Raw genomic sequence first — 16,794 nt, 5'->3', positions numbered from 1 at the left:
GCCCATCTCCCTGCTCCAGGCGAAGGTCATTAAGACCGTCAACAGACAACTGACCCGCTAACTCGAGGAGAACAGTATCCTGGACCCGCCCCTGTCCGGGTTCCGCAGCAACGACAGCACCAAAACTGCCCTCATCGCCGCCACCGATGACATCTGGGCCCTGCTGGACACCGGAGAAACTGCAATCCTCATCCTCCTAGACCTGTCACCTTCAACACTGTCTGCCACCGCACCCTACGCACACGCCTCCACGACGCGGAATTCAAGACAAGGCTCTGGACTGAACCACCTCCTTCCTCTCTGGCAGAACCCAGAGCGTCCACATTCCCCCTTTCCGCTCCGAAGCCACCGAGATCATCCGTGGCGTACCGCAGGCCTCATCCCGACTTTGTTAAACATCTACATGGCACCGCTCGCCCACGTCGCTCGACTGCACGACCTGAACAACATCTCCTACGCCGACAACACCCAGCTGATCATCTCCCTCACCAAGGACCCCCTCACTGCCAAAAACAACCTCCACTAAGGAATGAACGCAGTCGCCGAGTGGATGAAGAACAGCCGACTGAAGCTAAACTTGGACAAGACAGAAGTCCTCATCCTCTGCTCCACCCCCTCAGCCTGGGACGACTCCGGGCTGGTCCCCGGTGTGAGAAGTTGGCCTGATATGCAGTGCTCACTATTCTAGTGAACACTATGTATCAGTCCAGACAACCCTTATTGATGATTGGTTGTAAGTCAACCTTATAGACCAGCTATCCTAGTAGCGTGGATACGAGCAGTCTAAGGCTAAAGACTCGAGAGGGCGTGTTAAGCCAGCTGTTATACCATCAAATATACCCCTTGAACACCACGTGAAAGGACACCACACAAGTGTTATGAAAATAAACAAGGTATTTATTAGAATCACAACAGCCCTGTACTCTTTATGAGGACAGGGTACTAAGCACAAAACAAAACTCTTACGAAAACACTTAAGTTAGCACAGTATATACAAATGCCCGAGGGGCACGGAAAACCATATACTCTGAAAGTGGAATGCGACATTACTAGCAGGTAAGTACAGTACTAATAGGCTTTGGAATCGCTAGGTCTTGACTATTGAATCTTCAGATTACTTCTAGGAGGCCTAGGGGACTCGGGTGCAGAGTGTGCACTCTCACGCGGGATGCGGGACAAAGTCTATGGTAGCTAGATTTCACAGAGTTAGTGTTCTCGGGGAACCCGACCTGGTAGGAGGAAAACGAAAGTGGATTCTGACCCTTGGATAGTGAGGCTATGCTGGGGCACCGAAATGCCGAAGTTACCTAGCCCCGGGGCTGCAGCTGCATAGGTCTCAAAAGACGTCGGGAATCCTCGTAGGCGGACCAGGAGCCTGGAAGAAAGATGCTGGCAGGCGACCAGTGAAGAGAGTTCGAAGTGATCCAAGCCTGGATCTTGAAGATGGACGATACCTGAAAGCAGAGGGGACCAAGTTCGAGACTACTAGCCAGTAGTCAGGTGGCACCAGGAGGGCACCGGATGGTAGTCACCTCGACTAGGTGAGTGGGCGACGCTGGGCTCTGCAGATCTCATGGACCAAGAGGCGTTGTTGGCGACCAGGATGGAGGAGCGAGCTGTCCCTCGATGGATGAAGCTGTCTGCTTCCCTGGCACCTCTGACCTCTACTCACCTCTACAGCTAAGCTGAGAACCGTGAGTGCGACGGGACCTCGAGGGACCGGCCATCTTCAAGACTGCACGACTTCTTTCCAGCACGACCGCCGAGGGATCCTCTGGTGAGTGCTTTGGGGTCCGAGAAGCCCCGACCCTGAGCAGCTCCAGCACCGAAGTTCAGCCTCCGAGCATCTCCACGATCTGCGTGGGGCCCTTCTGCTTTTTGCTGCTCACCGCGTTGTTTGGCTACTAGCCCGCTGGCTTGTGGCCTTCTTCACGACGCCCGACGACATCACTGCTGCTGGTCTGGTTGCTCTAGACTGGCCCTTGCTCCCTTCCAAAAGAGGAGCACCCCAGACCCTCCTGGTCCACTCAAGACGCCATTTTAGGTCCACCAGGTGTTCTTGAATTAGCCAAGGCTTTGATGCCCAATCCTGGGTCCAGCGACGCCGACAGCTTCATCCATCGTGGGACAGCTCGCTCCTCCATCCTGGTCGCCGACAACGCCTCCTTGTCCGTGAGATCTGCAGACGGGCTCAGCTCATGCCAGAGCACCATTTCACACGATTCCGAGCACTCTGCCTTCAGGATTGTCAAGGCCTGCCATAGGAGTGACTGATAGGAATCTGTGTGTCCATTTTTAGAGTTAGATATAGGTATACTATATCTAAAGCAAAGGGTGATTACACGACTTTGCCCCAGCTGTCATGCAGCCAGTTGTGTCAGATTTAGGAGGCCAGCCAGGGGTGGCATAATACATGCTGCAGCCCCTGGTAGGCCCTGGGTACACCTATGCCCTGAGTTACAGGGTCTGATAAGGTGGCCCAGTTCCAATTGGAAATGTACCTAAGGTACATGGAATCCATTTTACAGAGAGAGCAGTAGGCCCGGGGTCCTGATTGGCAGGGTCCCAGGTCGACTATGTCAAAAACCAGCTAAAACACAGGGCAAAAAGTTGGGGGCAACCATAGTCAGGAGGTACCTTCCTACACCCGGGTCTCCCTAGGTCCTCTGAGCAGGCAGCTGCCTCACCAGAGGTCGGCCAGGTGCCCACCTCCCCGGCTCCAGTGGAGTCACGGGATAGAGGCGGGGACCTGGGGTGCTTACTTGAGTCCCCCTTGGTCCTCCGCGCAGGCGGCTGCTCCGTCTGAGGCTGATCCAGCGATAGGGGGCCCTCCTCCCCGGCTCCGGTGGAGTCGCAGTTAGAGGCGAGGACCTGGGGTGCTTTTCCGAGTCCCACTCTGTCCTCGGCGCGGCGGCTGCTCCGTCTGAGGCCGAGCCATGCCGTTCCTTCGCCGTTCTGGCGTCTACCCTGCCCCACCCTCATGGTAAGCACGTGGTGGCAGCAGTTGGGCCGGCGCCACGAGTGCCCACTCCAGCGCACCTGACGCCGCTCAGGCCGCGCAGTGTTCTGGATTCGTCTCCTAAGGTCCCTTCGTCTTCTGATGGTTGTTCCTCCCCGGAGACAGGGCGCCGTGTAGTTGCCTTTTCACCGGCATCTTCCAGTTAAGGCTCTTCGCCATCCCCATAGCCAAAATCCTCGAACCCTTCTTTTCGCGGCTCACGGCTGGCTTCTCCACCGGCCTCTCCACCTTCCCCTGAGGCCCCTCAGGTCCCTTGTTCCTCAGTGGATCCTCCTCTATGCCGGAGCTGGCCACTTCCCCCTGGACTTGGTCACTTCCCCCTGGACTTGGTCACTTCCCCCTGGACTTGGTCACTTCCCCCTGGACTTGGTCACTTCCCCCTGGACTTGGTCACTTCCCCCTGGACTTGGTCACTCACTGAGGAATTACTTTTACGTCTGTGATGCCCTACTGAGGCAAGTGTTGCGTTTGTTCGGGCTATTTTCATGGCTGCTGGTATTCTGAGGATGGGTGAACCGGTCACTCCATTTCCTACAGACAACCTCTTGGACATTCTCCACCAGGGCTCTGGAGGACTGGAGTTGTTACTGTGAGAAGTTGGCCTGATATGCAGTGCTCACTATTCTAGTGATCACTATGTATCATTCCAAACGACCCTTATTGATGATTGGTTGTAAGTCAACCTTATACACCAGCTCTCCTAGTAGCATGGACAAGAGCAGTCTTTAGGCTAAACTCTAGAGGGTGTGTTAAGCCAGCTGTTTTACCATCACATATACCCCTTGAACACCAAGTGAAAGGACACCAGACAAGTTGTTATGAAAATAAAAGGATATTTATTTATAACACAACAACCCTGGACTCTTTATGAGGACAGGGTGCTAAGCACAATACAAAACTCTTAAAGAAATACTACAAGTCGCACAATTTACGCAAATGCCCGAGGGGCACGAAAAACCATATACTATGGGAGTGGAATGCGAAATTACTAGCAGGTAAGTACTACTCTCAGAGACTTTAGAATCGCTAGGCCTACAATGCTGAACGCTTAGATTAGAAGCAGGAGGCCTAGTAGCGCCGTGTGCAGAGTGGAAACTCTCACGCGTAATGCGGGACAAAGTCTATGGATACTAGTAAATGCAAAGTTAGTGTTCTCGGGCGAACCCGACTAGGTAGGTCAAAAACGAAAGTGGATCTAGACACTTAGAGAGTGGTTCTACGCTGGAGCACCGTGGTACTCGGTTTACCTAGCCCAGGGGCTGCGGCTGCATAGGGTTCAAGTGTCGTCGGGAATCCTCGTTGACGAACCAGGAGCCTGAATTGGAAGTTGCTGGCAGGCGACCAGTGAAGATGTTCCGGGCTGATCCGGGGACGGATCAGTGAAGAAGAGTACCTGTAAGCAGAGGGGACCAAGTTCTGAATCACTAGCCAGTGATTAGGTGGGCACCAGGATAGCACCGGACGAGGTCACTCAGCCAGGTGAAGAGGTGACACTGGATTCTGCTGCTGCACGGACCAGAGGCGCTGATGTCGACCAGGCTGGAGGTCTGCGAGCTGTCCCACGTCGGATGTCTACTGCTGGCGATGCTGGATCCGGTGAAGGAGGCAACAAGCCCAGGCTACGGCAAGCCCACGTTGCGACACAAAATGGCGTCTTGAGTGGACCAGGAGGGTCTGAGGAAGGTCCCCTTCAGGAGGAGATTAGGGCCAGTCTAGAGGAGCTAGACCAGCGGTGTAACAAACGTAGGACGTCGTCTGGAGGGTCACTAGCCAACGGGCAAGTGACCGGACAACGTAGCAGCAACCCAGGAGCAAAAGGGCCCCACGCAGATCTAGTGGATGCTGGGGGGCTGGACTTTGGTGCTCGTGCTGCTTGGGGTTGGGGCTTCTCTTACCCCAGTGCACCCACTCGAGGGTCCCTCGGTGGTCGTGCTGGTTCAGTGTCGTGCTGGTTCTGATGATCGCCGGGTCCTCTGGTCTCGTCGCACCTACGGTTCTCAGCTGTGCTGTAGAGGCAGGTTGAGGTCAGAGAGGGCAGGGAGTCCAGGTCTCGTCGAGCTGGGCAGTCTGGTTCCGGAGGAAGGACGTTTCAGCAAACCGCAAGATACTTAGTTGGTGCCTGCTGCTGCAGGGTGACTACTCCTTAGTCACAAGGGAGAAATCTTGAGAAGAAGTCGAGAGTTCCTTTCGTAGAAAGTAGTTTCAGGATTCAAAGATGATCTAATTTGGAAGGGTCCCCGCTCCTACCTTTATTCTAAAGAAAGGGGCTGGTACGGGACTAGGTCCTGCCCATGGGTGGGACCAGGAAGAGGGGTGGTTACACCCCTCTCCCATGTCCGGACTTTCCCCAGTTCAGGGGCTGGTGTGCCTTTGGAACTGGTTCAAGCCGGCAGATGCATAGTGAGCACCGGGGTGCCACTTGCAGTCACCTTCCTATTCAGCCCTGCCTACCTAGGATACACAAAACCATGTCTGGGATGGTGCTAGCACCGCCCCTGACAGGAAACCCTTTGTCCAAGCTCTCCTCGCTGGAAGGACTCCCAGCAGCAGGAGGTCAGACTTGTATGTGGTGGCAGCATCCATTTTGTGATGCTGAGGCTCGAGTTAACTTTAACCGGGGTTCACAGTTACATACATGTCGTGTCCCTGTAGAAGGGTGGAATGCTAACCCCGTCGCCAGAATTGACGAGGGGTTAGTATTCCAATTCGTATGACACCTTACTCGACATGTTTTGATAAAGCGATGCCAAAGTTGGCAAATAACCGCAAGGATTATAATGCACTTAAGAGTATATGGTACGCGTTATCATAGAACAGCTATTAGGACTTGGTTCCGCAAGCTGCAAACGGGCTCAGCTCATGCCAGAGCACCATCTCACATGATTCCACGCACTCTGCCTTCCGGATTTTTAAGGCCTGCCATAGGAGTGACTGATAGGAATACGTGTGTCTATTTTAGGGTTAGATATAGGTATACTATATCTACAGCAAAGGGTGATTACACCACTTTGCCCCAGCTGTCGTGCAGCCAGTTCTGTCAGATTTAGATGGCCAGCCAGGGGTGGCATAATACATGCTGCAGCCCCTGGTAGGCCCTGGGTACACCCATGCCCTGAGTTACAGGGTCTAATAAGGTGGCCCAGTACCAATTGATAAACGCACCTAAGGTACACGTGTCAATTTAGTGAGAGAACAGCAAGGCTGTGGGTCTGATTAGCAGGCCCACAGCCAGAGAAGTCGTAAACCAGTGAAGCAAAAAAGCAAAAATCTAGGGTGATCATAGGATTGCAGACCCTACTCTCCTACAGGGAGATTTCCTCGCAACATTAGATCTGAAGGATGCATATTTTCATATTCCGCTACACCCGTCATCCAGAAAATACCTCAGGTTCACCATTCAGAATCAGCATTATCAATTCAAGGTCCTCCCTTTCGGAGTGACGACGGCACCCAGGGTGTTTGCAAAGTGCTTAGCGACAGTGGCTGCACACCTACGGAGACAAAAAGTTCACGTCTACCCGTATCTGGACGACTGGCTTATCCAAACAAAGTCGGCCGAGCAGTGTGCCGCCCACTTGTCCCACATCATTCACCTTCTTCACGATCTGGGATTCTCACTGAATTATCCAAAGTTCCACCTTCAGCCCGCCCACGTACGGCAGTATATGGGCGCAACAATAGATACTCTGGCAGCCAAAGCACAGCCGAATTCAGTGAGGATTAACAGCATTCAATCGCTGATACAAAGATTCAGACCGCAGCACTCGCTTCCAGCACGAGTGTTCATGCAGTTGATAGGCATGATGGCCTCCAGCATCTTCATAGTCCCACACGCGAGACTACATATGCGTCTGCTTCAGGAGTGCTTGGCATGTCAGTGGAATCAGGCTCACGGACAGTTGAAAGACCCAGTGTTGGTGACCGGTCGTGCATCCAACTCTGCATTGGTGGAATCCACAAAACCTTTGCAGGGGCCGACCGTTCCAGGAGCCTGTGCCACAGATCATTCTGACAACGGACGCATCTCTCCAGGGATGAGGAGCTCATGTACTCCACTACACAGTGCAGGGACTATGGACAACGCAGCAAAAGAAGATGCACATCAACCTTCTAGAACTGATGGCTATCTTCATGGCGATGAAAGCATTCAAAGTACATCTGTGCAACAAGGTCGTGTTGATCCGGACGGACAGCATGACGGCCATGTACTACATTCAGAAGCAGGGAGGTACACACTCTCCACAGTTGTCTCATCTGGCTCAGAGCATGTGAAAGTGGGCCATTCAGAGGAACATCTTCCTCATGGCGGAATCCCTCCCGGGCAAGGACAATCAGATGGCAGACCTGCTCAGCAGGTACAGCCACCAAATGCATGAGTGGGAGATACATCCATCAGTACTCCACCCGTACTTCCAGCAGTGGGGTCATCCAGAGATAGACCTGTTCGCTACAAAGGAAAACGCCAAATGCCAAAGCTTTGCCGTCAGGTTTCCACACCCACAGTCGCAGGGCAATGCGATATGGATGAACTGGTCAGGCATATTTGCGTACGCTTTCCCCCAGCACCTCTAATACCGCTGGTGGCACGCAATCTGAAACAACACTCGGTGACACTCATCCTGGTTGCTCCGACGTGGGCACCCCAACCATGGTACACCACGTTTCTAGAACTATCCGTGGTACCGCATCAAAGGCTGCACCTCACACCCAGGCTTTTGACGCAGAGCCATGGTGCCATTCATCATCCAGATCCGCAACAGCTCAACCTGGCGATCTGGCTCCTGAGGTCTTAGAATTTGGCTACCTCAACTTGCCTCCCGACTGTATGGATATCATAAGAGAGGCAAGAAAGCCCACCACCAGAGCATGCTATGCGGCAAAATGGAAGCGGTTTGTCATTTATTGTGCAGACCACAACATCAACCCGCTAGACGCATCTACACACAACATCATTTATTATCTGTTACATCTATACAAATGCAATCTGGCCTATGCTTCCATTCATATACATTTATCCGCAATAGCAGCTTATCTCCAAAACAGGCAGCATCTCTGACTTTTCAGAGTGCCTGCCATCAAAGCTTTTCTGGAAGGACTCAAACGAGTCATTCCTCCCCGGACCCCACCGGCTCCTGAATGGAACCTAAATGTGGTCCTCACCAGACTGATGGGTCCACCTTTTGAGCCTCTACATTCATGCGAGATTCAGTTCTTAACATGGAAAGTGGCTTTCCTGATAGCGATTACATCGCTGCGACGCGTTGGTGAACTCCAGGCACTAACTATCCAAGAGCCATTCATACAAATTCACTCCAACAGGGTGGTGCTTTGCACTTACCCTAGGTTTCTTCCTAAGGTGGTTTCGCAGTTCCATATCAATCAGACTATAGAACTGCCTGTGTTCTTCCAAAATCCTGAGTCAGTGGCGGAGAGAATGCTCCACACACTAGACGTCAAGAGAGCCTTAATGTACTACATTGATAGGACCAAAGATTTTCAGAAAACAAAACAATTATTTGTTGCCTTTTCGCCACAACACAAAGGCAACCCCATTTCCAAAGCAGGTATCGCCAGGTGGATCGTTAAGTGCATTCAAATTTGCTATCAAAAAGCCAAGTGCACTCTAACGGTCCCCCCACGGACCACTCCACCCGAAAGTTGGGGGCCTCCATGGAAATATTCCTTTAGAAGACATATGTAGAGCAGCCACATGGTCTACCACACACACATTTACAAAGCATTATTGTGTTGATGTGCATTCCAAATAGCAGGCAGCTGTAGGGCAGGCTGTTCTAAAAACATTTTCTCAAACTGCTGCAGCTGGCACAGGCGGCCGCCGCTAATGGAGGGACTGCTATGTATTCTATGCACAGATATGAATTCAGCAGCCCACATGCCTCAAACCGAATATGCTACTTACCAGTATGCATCTGTTCTTCGCATGTAGTGCTGCTGACATTCATATCGCCCACCCTCCTCCCCGGCACCTGTAGCGGCTGCAGCACTCAGAATCACTCTTAGCATGGTCATCACTCACGGTGTTACACCATCTTTGCAACAATGGCTAAAAACAATCTGGGGATGGAGTTGATGCCCATGCGCACTGTAGTCCAGGGGAGGAGCCACCTATCTTGTGATACTTCGAAGACTCTCCCAGGACAACAATGTGCGATCATCCGGACCCAACACTAGGCGGCGATCTATGCACATATATGAATGACAGCAGCCCTACATGCCAAGAACAGATGCATACTGGTAAGTAGCATATTCGATCACTCACGCCATATCTTACACTCACAACGGACGCATCTCTGGAGGGATGGGGGGGCACACCTCCAGGACCTGTCCATAAAAGGAAAATGGACTTTACATCAAAAGACCTGGCACATCAACAAATTGGAACTCATGGCTATTTTTCTAGCGCTCAAGTCGTTTCTACCCGTGCTGCAAGGACAGTCTGTCCTTATACAGACAGACAACACAACCTGCATGCACTACATAAGCAAGCAGGGCTGAACGAAATCTCCGGTACTGTTTCAACTGGCGCAACCAATTTGGGACTGGTCACTCAAGCACCAGATCATGATCACCGCAGTTCACCTCCCAGGCTTGTCCAACATCTTGGCGGATTCCCTAAGCAGGTCCCGATCATCAATCCACGAGTGGGAGTTTCATCAACCAACACTCGAAATGATCTTTCGTCGCTGGGGTCGCCCGGCACTGGATCTCTTTGCCATGCCGGAGAACCGGAAATGCCCGATTACGCAAGTTACAATTAATAAAGAAGAAAGTGCCAGGATTCGATTTTAACAGACCAGAGCTGGTTTATTCAGCTGGTGTGTGCCTTATATTATTTATTTAAAGAAGGTATGCATTTGTCATAAATCTTGCATTTCAAAACAATTTGCAAATTTCAACGATATACAGAGGCTGAAAAAATCCCTTTTACTGGGGATACGGATAAACGTAATATTTCACATTTCAGTACATTTCAAAACAATGTGTGCAAACAAGAATAAATGAAAAATAATTCATGAACAATTACGCTTTCATCATTTTTTTCATAAAACAAGCATTAAATCCTATACACCAAAAATAATTCAGGTACATTCATTGTTATGTCACTATGTTGTGTGCCTACAGCCAGATGGCCGACGCGTTTCCAAACCCTTCTGTTATTCTAATGGGTTCTTCCTCAGGGCCGGGCTGTGTACCTATGGTGTGAAATTGAGGACATTTAATATCTCCTATTTTCCTAGGTTTTTTACTTAGCTTCAAATAAAGGCTGTGCCTATGGAATTTTACCTTGTGTAACAGGTTAATTGGCTGCTGCTTTCAAGCACGGGTTATCGGTTGGCTTTGACTTTTCACCATTACCTAAACGTGGTTAAGGATGGGTGAATTTAGTAAATGTATAAATTTCCACATTTCTTTATACTGAATGGTATCTGCGTCAGGGCTGCGCTAACACTTACTTGCTTTCATTCAGTTACTCTCTCAAAGTGGTGTTGGTATTAGGATGTATTTCGTGTTCCGCGGTGACTCCGATCTGTGTGTTTAAGAGTTCGGAATCAGTTTCAAAAGTCTAAAGGAAACATTTACTCGAGTTCAGTGTTTATTTGTCAATTTCGCCTACCTGCGTGTAGCGCGGCTGGCGACCCAAGCTCTTCACTTAGTTTAAACGAGCGTGAGCGTTCTGAAAAGGAATCAAGCCGATGTTGAAGTTTACTTTGGCATTGATTCTATGTTACCGCTGCGCTTTTGAAAGTACATTCTTGGTGCTTTCTTACCTCCGTTTGTGGGTCTCTCGCTGCGCTGGGGGTTCTGTGCGGCCGCTTCTCACTCTGAGTGCTGCTATTCTAAATTGGACTGAACACCAAAAGGAACACGGTTTCCTGTTTAAGTATGTTGCTAGGGATTGTGGGATTTTTAGTTTTTAAGGGTAAACTGGGATTGATATGTTTATGTATTGAGCTGCGCGCAGTGTTTGACTCTGTACCTTTTAATGGGTCATTCTTTCATAGTGGTGGGGTTCACGTTGGACTCAATAATTGGTTCTTTGTAATTCTGACATCTCGTTCAGACCATCCATCACGCAATTAAATTTTAATATTAGATAAGCCTCTTTTTTTAGTAGCATGGCATCAATGTTTCCTCCTCTCGGAGGAACCTTCATGGCTTGTAATATTGTCCATTTGAACTCGTTTTCATTGTGGTTCTGTTCGACAAAGTGCTGCACCATGGGTGCGGACAGTACTTTGTTCTTGATCCTAGATCTATGTTGGGATATTCGTTGGTTGGCTTTTTGGGTGGTTTTTCCTATGTACAATTTGGGACACGGGCACATGACTGCATATATTACATTTTGTGTTTTGCAGTTCGAGAATTCTTTGTGTGATTACGCAAGTTGGCATCCCCACAAAGGGTCACAGGGCAATGCCCTTTTGATGAACTGGTCAAATCTCTTTGCTTACGCCTTTCCACCGCTCCCTCTTGTACCTCGGGTGCTCTGGAAGATAGAGAGAACCCTGCCACATCCTTCTCATTGCTCCCAGGTGGCCACGACAAGCATGGTTCTCGGAGTTGCTTCTTCTGTCCCAGTGCGAGCCCATCCTTCTACATCCTCAGATGGATCTTCTTTCCATGGACAGGGGTCTAATTTATCATCCGGACCCCTCTTCTCTGAGCTTATCAGCCTGGAACCTGAACACTGCAAATTTGCACATCTAGCCATTCCTCAAGAATGGCGAGACGTCCTTGCTCAGGCCAGAGCTCCTTCAACTATAAAGACTTACAAGTTGAAATGGAAACGATTCTGCCATTGGTGTGCTGCTGCCCGTATTCATCCCATACGTGCAACGCAGACACAACTTCTTCCTTTCTTCTTACAGTTGGCTCAGTCAGGATTGTCTCATGCCAATTTAAGAGTTTTTCTGGCGGCAATTTCACGCTTCCGCCAAGATGGCTCCACCTCCCTTTGTTCCTCTAGGATAATACGTCAATTTTTCAAAGGACTGTATCATAAATTTCCACCAATTCGGCACCCTCCTCCTGCTTGGCGCCTTAACATTGTCTTAACACAATTAATGAAGATGCCATTTGAGCCAATACATAGAGCTGACCTCAAGTATCTCACCTGGAAGTTTGCTCTTCTCCTTGCATTAACGTCTTCTCGTCAAGTAAGTGACATTCATGCATTTACAATCAATCCACCATTTCTTCAGTTTCAATCAGATGGTGTGGTGTTTCGCACTAACCCTACTTTTCTACCTAGAGTACCTTCAGATTTCCACATGAATGAACCTGTTATTCTGAAGACTTGCTTTGCTAACCCACAGTCTCCTGCGGAACAACGCTTGAACTCCTTGGACATTAAACGGTGCTTATAGTTCTACATCAGCAGAATGGCTCAGTTCCGCAGATCTGACCAACTTTTTGTGGCTTATGGACGTTTTCACAAGGGGCGTCCAGTTACCAAACCTACTATAGCCCGTTGGGTGTCTTCGGCGATTGCTTTCTGCCATCAAAAGGCGGGTAAGCCTCTGCATTCTGCTGTGAGGGCTCATTCAACCAGATGAATGGCGTCCTCTACTGCCTTATTTGCCGATGTCCCACTGCATCAAATTTGCAGGGCAGCCACGTGGTCCAGCAGGCATACGTTCACAAGACGTTACTGTCTGGGTGCCATGAATGACGCGGGTACTGCAGTAGGACAAGCTGTGCTTTGCAATCTATTTCAATAAGGTGAGCCTCTGTTCTACCCTCCTCCTTTTAGTTTCCAAGTATTTGACTGTTTACTGTATATAAGTAATCCTTACATATGATTTGTAACTTTGGAAACTTTTTTTCTTTGGTGCTGACTGCTATCTATTCTATATTCAAGCATGTGAATCTATAAAAGACACCGTAATACTGGAGAAGAACAATTGTTACTTACCTGTAAACAGGTGGTTCTCCAGTATTGGTGTCTTTCATAGATTCACATGTGATCCTCCCTCCTCCCCTCAGAGGCGCTCTTCTCCTCATAGACTCTTGAGTCACTCTTGTGCTACGAAAATATGAGGTGCTGAGCTCTGAGGAGAAGGTTCTAGAGGGTTGCTGTCGCCTGATTGGCTGCAGTTTGGACCAACATAATGACCGGGATAGACGGCAAATGATTTTTTCCTTTCCCATGCACTCCTATGTAGAAATATGTGTAGGCAGGTTATGCCCTTTTCTGATCCATATTTCAGGTTTTATGTTACATATATATTTATATATGCATATTAATGCTATTTTATTTACCGTGGGACTTCCACTCTGACGACGGGGAATATTCAAGCATGTGAATCTATGAAAGACACCAATACTGGAGAACCACCTGTTTACAGGTAAGTAACAATTGTTCTTCCTGCCCCAATGACACATCCCCTGTTGGGGCCCTGTGTTCTTCCAAGCTCATTGGGTTCTCTTGCAGACCCTCCTCCCCTCTGGGTATGGCTAGGGTATCTATTCTTCGTTAAGGAATCTGCTGCTAGTAGTCTCTATCAGATGTACAAGTTACTTTCCTTCGGTAACGATGTATCTGGTAGAGACTATTCTAGCTGCAGATTCCTTCACAGCCCGCCCTGCCTCCCCGTTCTGCGAGGACCTTTAGCTTGGTCTTCTGTACTCTCCTCCCTCCGGGTAGCTTGTCTTCTGCGAGGACCCTCTTTCACCTCCTCCCTGGCAGGGTGCTTAGTTCTGTTTATTTGTTCCATTTTTCCCTTCTAGTAATTGGTTGGTAGGTTTGTGGTGTTCTGCATCCCTACACACTGGTTCTTCCAGTGTGGGGCCTACTGGTACTCTTCTCTCTTTTTCCTTGCCTGGAGTTTGACTCCTCTGCAGTCCTCTGGGTAAGGGTTTTTTGGCTATGCCTCAGCCTCTTAGCTCTTTATAGGGGATGCAAAACTCCTTGATGGTGTTACCTTGGGGTACCTTGTCATAACTCATCTGTTCTGGGCTTGTGGCTCCTTCGCTGTTATACATTGTGGTTGCAGACTTTGTCGTCTGCCATGACATTTTCCCATGTTATTCGCCTTTGCCTTGCGGGGTTGCTACTCAGAGCGGTGTTCTGCTCTTTTCCTTCCATGGATTTGTGTCACGGTGTGTGCCACTGCCCCTAATGGTGCTATTCCTCACCATTCGCCTTTTTCCCTTTAAGTGTCACAGATTTTTTCGCACACTGTTCCCATACACTCACAGTTTTTTTTTTAAATGGCTCCGCGTTGTGGCTCGGAAAAGTTCTCCGAAGAAAACTGATGTCAGCTTGCCGGAGTGGGACTTGTGTCCTCGCTGACGTCACGTATGGGGCCAACATCAGGGCGGAGTCACTTGTTGCCGTTTCCTGGCTCACCTGGAGGCTGTGGCAAAACTTTTTCTGAATTCAGTCTCACGCCTGAGGATAATTCTAAGTTTAAGAATCTGCGGCTAGAATAGTCTCTACCAAATAAATTGTTACCGAAGGTAAGTAACTTGTACTGTAGAAGGAAAATATGCTTCTGCAAAATCAATATCTTCCTATCGTATTGTGTCTAGCATTTTTTAGCTTGAAAAACTATTTGGGATTTCTGTTGAAAGCGCGCCCTGGTAAAGTTTACTTGTAGGTTATGTCAAAGGAAAAAATAAGTCACTAAGCCGATATTATATTCTCTTAAAATTGAATTCAGAAGTTTTTGAAGAGCTGACCAGGTCAACTAGTTTCATTTGTCACATAGCATACCGCAAGTAAAGTTCCTGCATGGGTAGAAAGCACAGTGGAGTAGTATGTAAATAATACCGTGCAACAAGCGCAAGTCCTTGTGAGTAGTTCCCAGGAGTAGTACTGTCTTGAGTTACCAGAGCTATCACCATGATTTGATCATTCCTTTCCACCGAGGCACACTGTTAATCTATAGGCAGTTTACAATATGTTAAAAATGGTTTCTCTACATTGAGAGTAGGATATGGGACACATGCTTCCAAATGCAGTTTTTTTGCTGACACTTTTTTTTCTTTTTTTATTGTTTGTATTCAACTAGTAGAGTCTATGGAGAGATGTACTGTTTGGGAGACCAATGCTCTGTAGGTATAAAGTGTAATTTATTATACTTAACGTGATTGTGTTTTATAGTATTTTTTTTCTGAAGTTACAGGGATGGCCCAGGTAATCCTCTGAGGCATAATTACGAAGGTACATTAAGAGATCTCCTTCAGTTCTTCAAACCACGGCAACCCAAAAAACTATATTACCAGCAGGTAATTGAAATAACATGTAACATTTGTTTTGGGCCACCTAAGGAACAAGATCTATATTAATATTTTATTTCTTTTCCAGCTCAAAATGAAAATTACAGATTTTGAAAATAGACGAAGTTTTAAATGCATATGGCTTAACTCCCAGTTTAGAGAAGAAGTAAGTAGCCTTACCATTGGCAGTGCCAATAACTTTGAACTGTAATGTAATTATTTTGCAAGCTACCTTTTCTTGTCTGTGTACTGAACAGTCATTCCTGATCGATACTTATACCTGTAGATTCCTCACCTATAGAACAACCCCAGGCGTAAGACTGGATTCGGAAACTTCAAAGCTGACATGACTCCGGTAGGTTATGCTTGCTTCAGATTGATGCTAGAAGTGGCATCTGATGAGGTCATCTAAGCCATATAGCGCCTACCCATGTAAGGACTTCAGTTACTTTTTCCCCACTCCTTTGACGCAGATCCAGATCTACAGCAAGCAACCAAATCTGGGTTTAAATCCTGTGGGGACAGCGAAGTACAGGACCGATATTCAGAATGGCTACCCACAGTGTGCTCCTTTGGTGCCTGGGTTCGGCCCATGGCTTTCTGGCATGTTCCTCAAGTCACAGCATGCCCCCCAGTGCCATTAAGGAGCATGAAGCTGTTCCAAACCAAATAGGACCAAGTGTTCCAGGCATCAAAGGAAGACGCTTAATAAATCGAAGAATCACTCTAGGTATGTTGCATTGTTGCTCTCCCACTTGCTCATTACATTCATACTCAGAGCCATTAGCCTCCTCCACTGACTCCAGATGTGCTTCCGATTCCACTGGGCCTTTTGTTGCCAGGACTCGTGCTTCTTGGTGCTGACCAGTGCCTTACCATCGTCCTCTACGCCGACTCTGCATTGCTTCGCCTTGGTTCCCTGATACACAACCACTTTCAGTGCCACCTCCACCTGTACCTCCGGCGCCAGATACATCTGAAAGAAACAGGTTAGTATTAGATTCCTTACCCTAGAATATCACCAGGCGTCAGACTGGATCCGGAAATTTTTGCGTAGCAGTAATCTTGCACGTCGGTAGGCGTCGTCTGCGGGTCCGCTTTAGTCGTCTGCGTCGTGGGCGACGTGATGATGTCGTTGGAGTACTTAGACGCCGCCTCTGCGTGCTGACGTCAGTTCTTCCTTTTTCCACGCCAGCAGCGCAGACCTGGAAAAAGTGGTACCTTAGTCACATTTTGACTAACTTTTTGGAGATCTTTTTGATAATTTCTCGAGTCTTTGACTCAGATTGGTGCCGATGGTAATGCCAGGTAGCCTTGTGGGTACTGCAACCGACTGATGTCGGTCACCGACCCTCACCGTCTGTGCCTCCACTGCCTTGGCGTCGATCACGATGACAAGACCTGCTCCGACTGTCGGGCCTTGACCTCGAAGGCTAGGCGGGAGCGGTCCCGCAAGCAGCTCGTGCTCAGACAGTCGGCCCTGCGCCGTGAGAGGTCCCGGTCCGGACTGAGGTCGAGGGACCGGGGGC

The 16,794-nt window shown here is 48.9% G+C and overlaps 1 protein-coding gene across 2 annotated transcripts in view; it reads left to right on the top strand.

Moving 5' to 3' along the window:
* USP7 (ubiquitin specific peptidase 7) overlaps nucleotides 1–16,794 on the top strand; it is a 1,528,604-nt gene that overhangs the window by 1,308,326 nt on the left and 203,484 nt on the right. Inside the window, exons 24-25 of one of the 2 annotated variants that reach the window (XM_086941365.1) lie at nucleotides 15,166–15,274; nucleotides 15,354–15,431. In XM_086941365.1, coding sequence (XP_086797491.1) covers nucleotides 15,166–15,274; nucleotides 15,354–15,431 — 187 coding nt within the window. The remainder of the gene's footprint in view (nucleotides 1–15,165; nucleotides 15,275–15,353; nucleotides 15,432–16,794) is intronic. The other variant, XM_086941366.1, reaches the window with a different exon arrangement.

The sequence above is a fragment of the Lissotriton vulgaris genome, chromosome 10 (genome assembly GCF_964263255.1).
Source record: "Lissotriton vulgaris chromosome 10, aLisVul1.2, whole genome shotgun sequence".
NCBI lineage: Eukaryota > Metazoa > Chordata > Amphibia > Caudata > Salamandridae > Lissotriton > Lissotriton vulgaris.
Note: the sequence above shows the minus strand (reverse complement) of the source record. Positions and strands in the feature narration are given on the sequence as shown.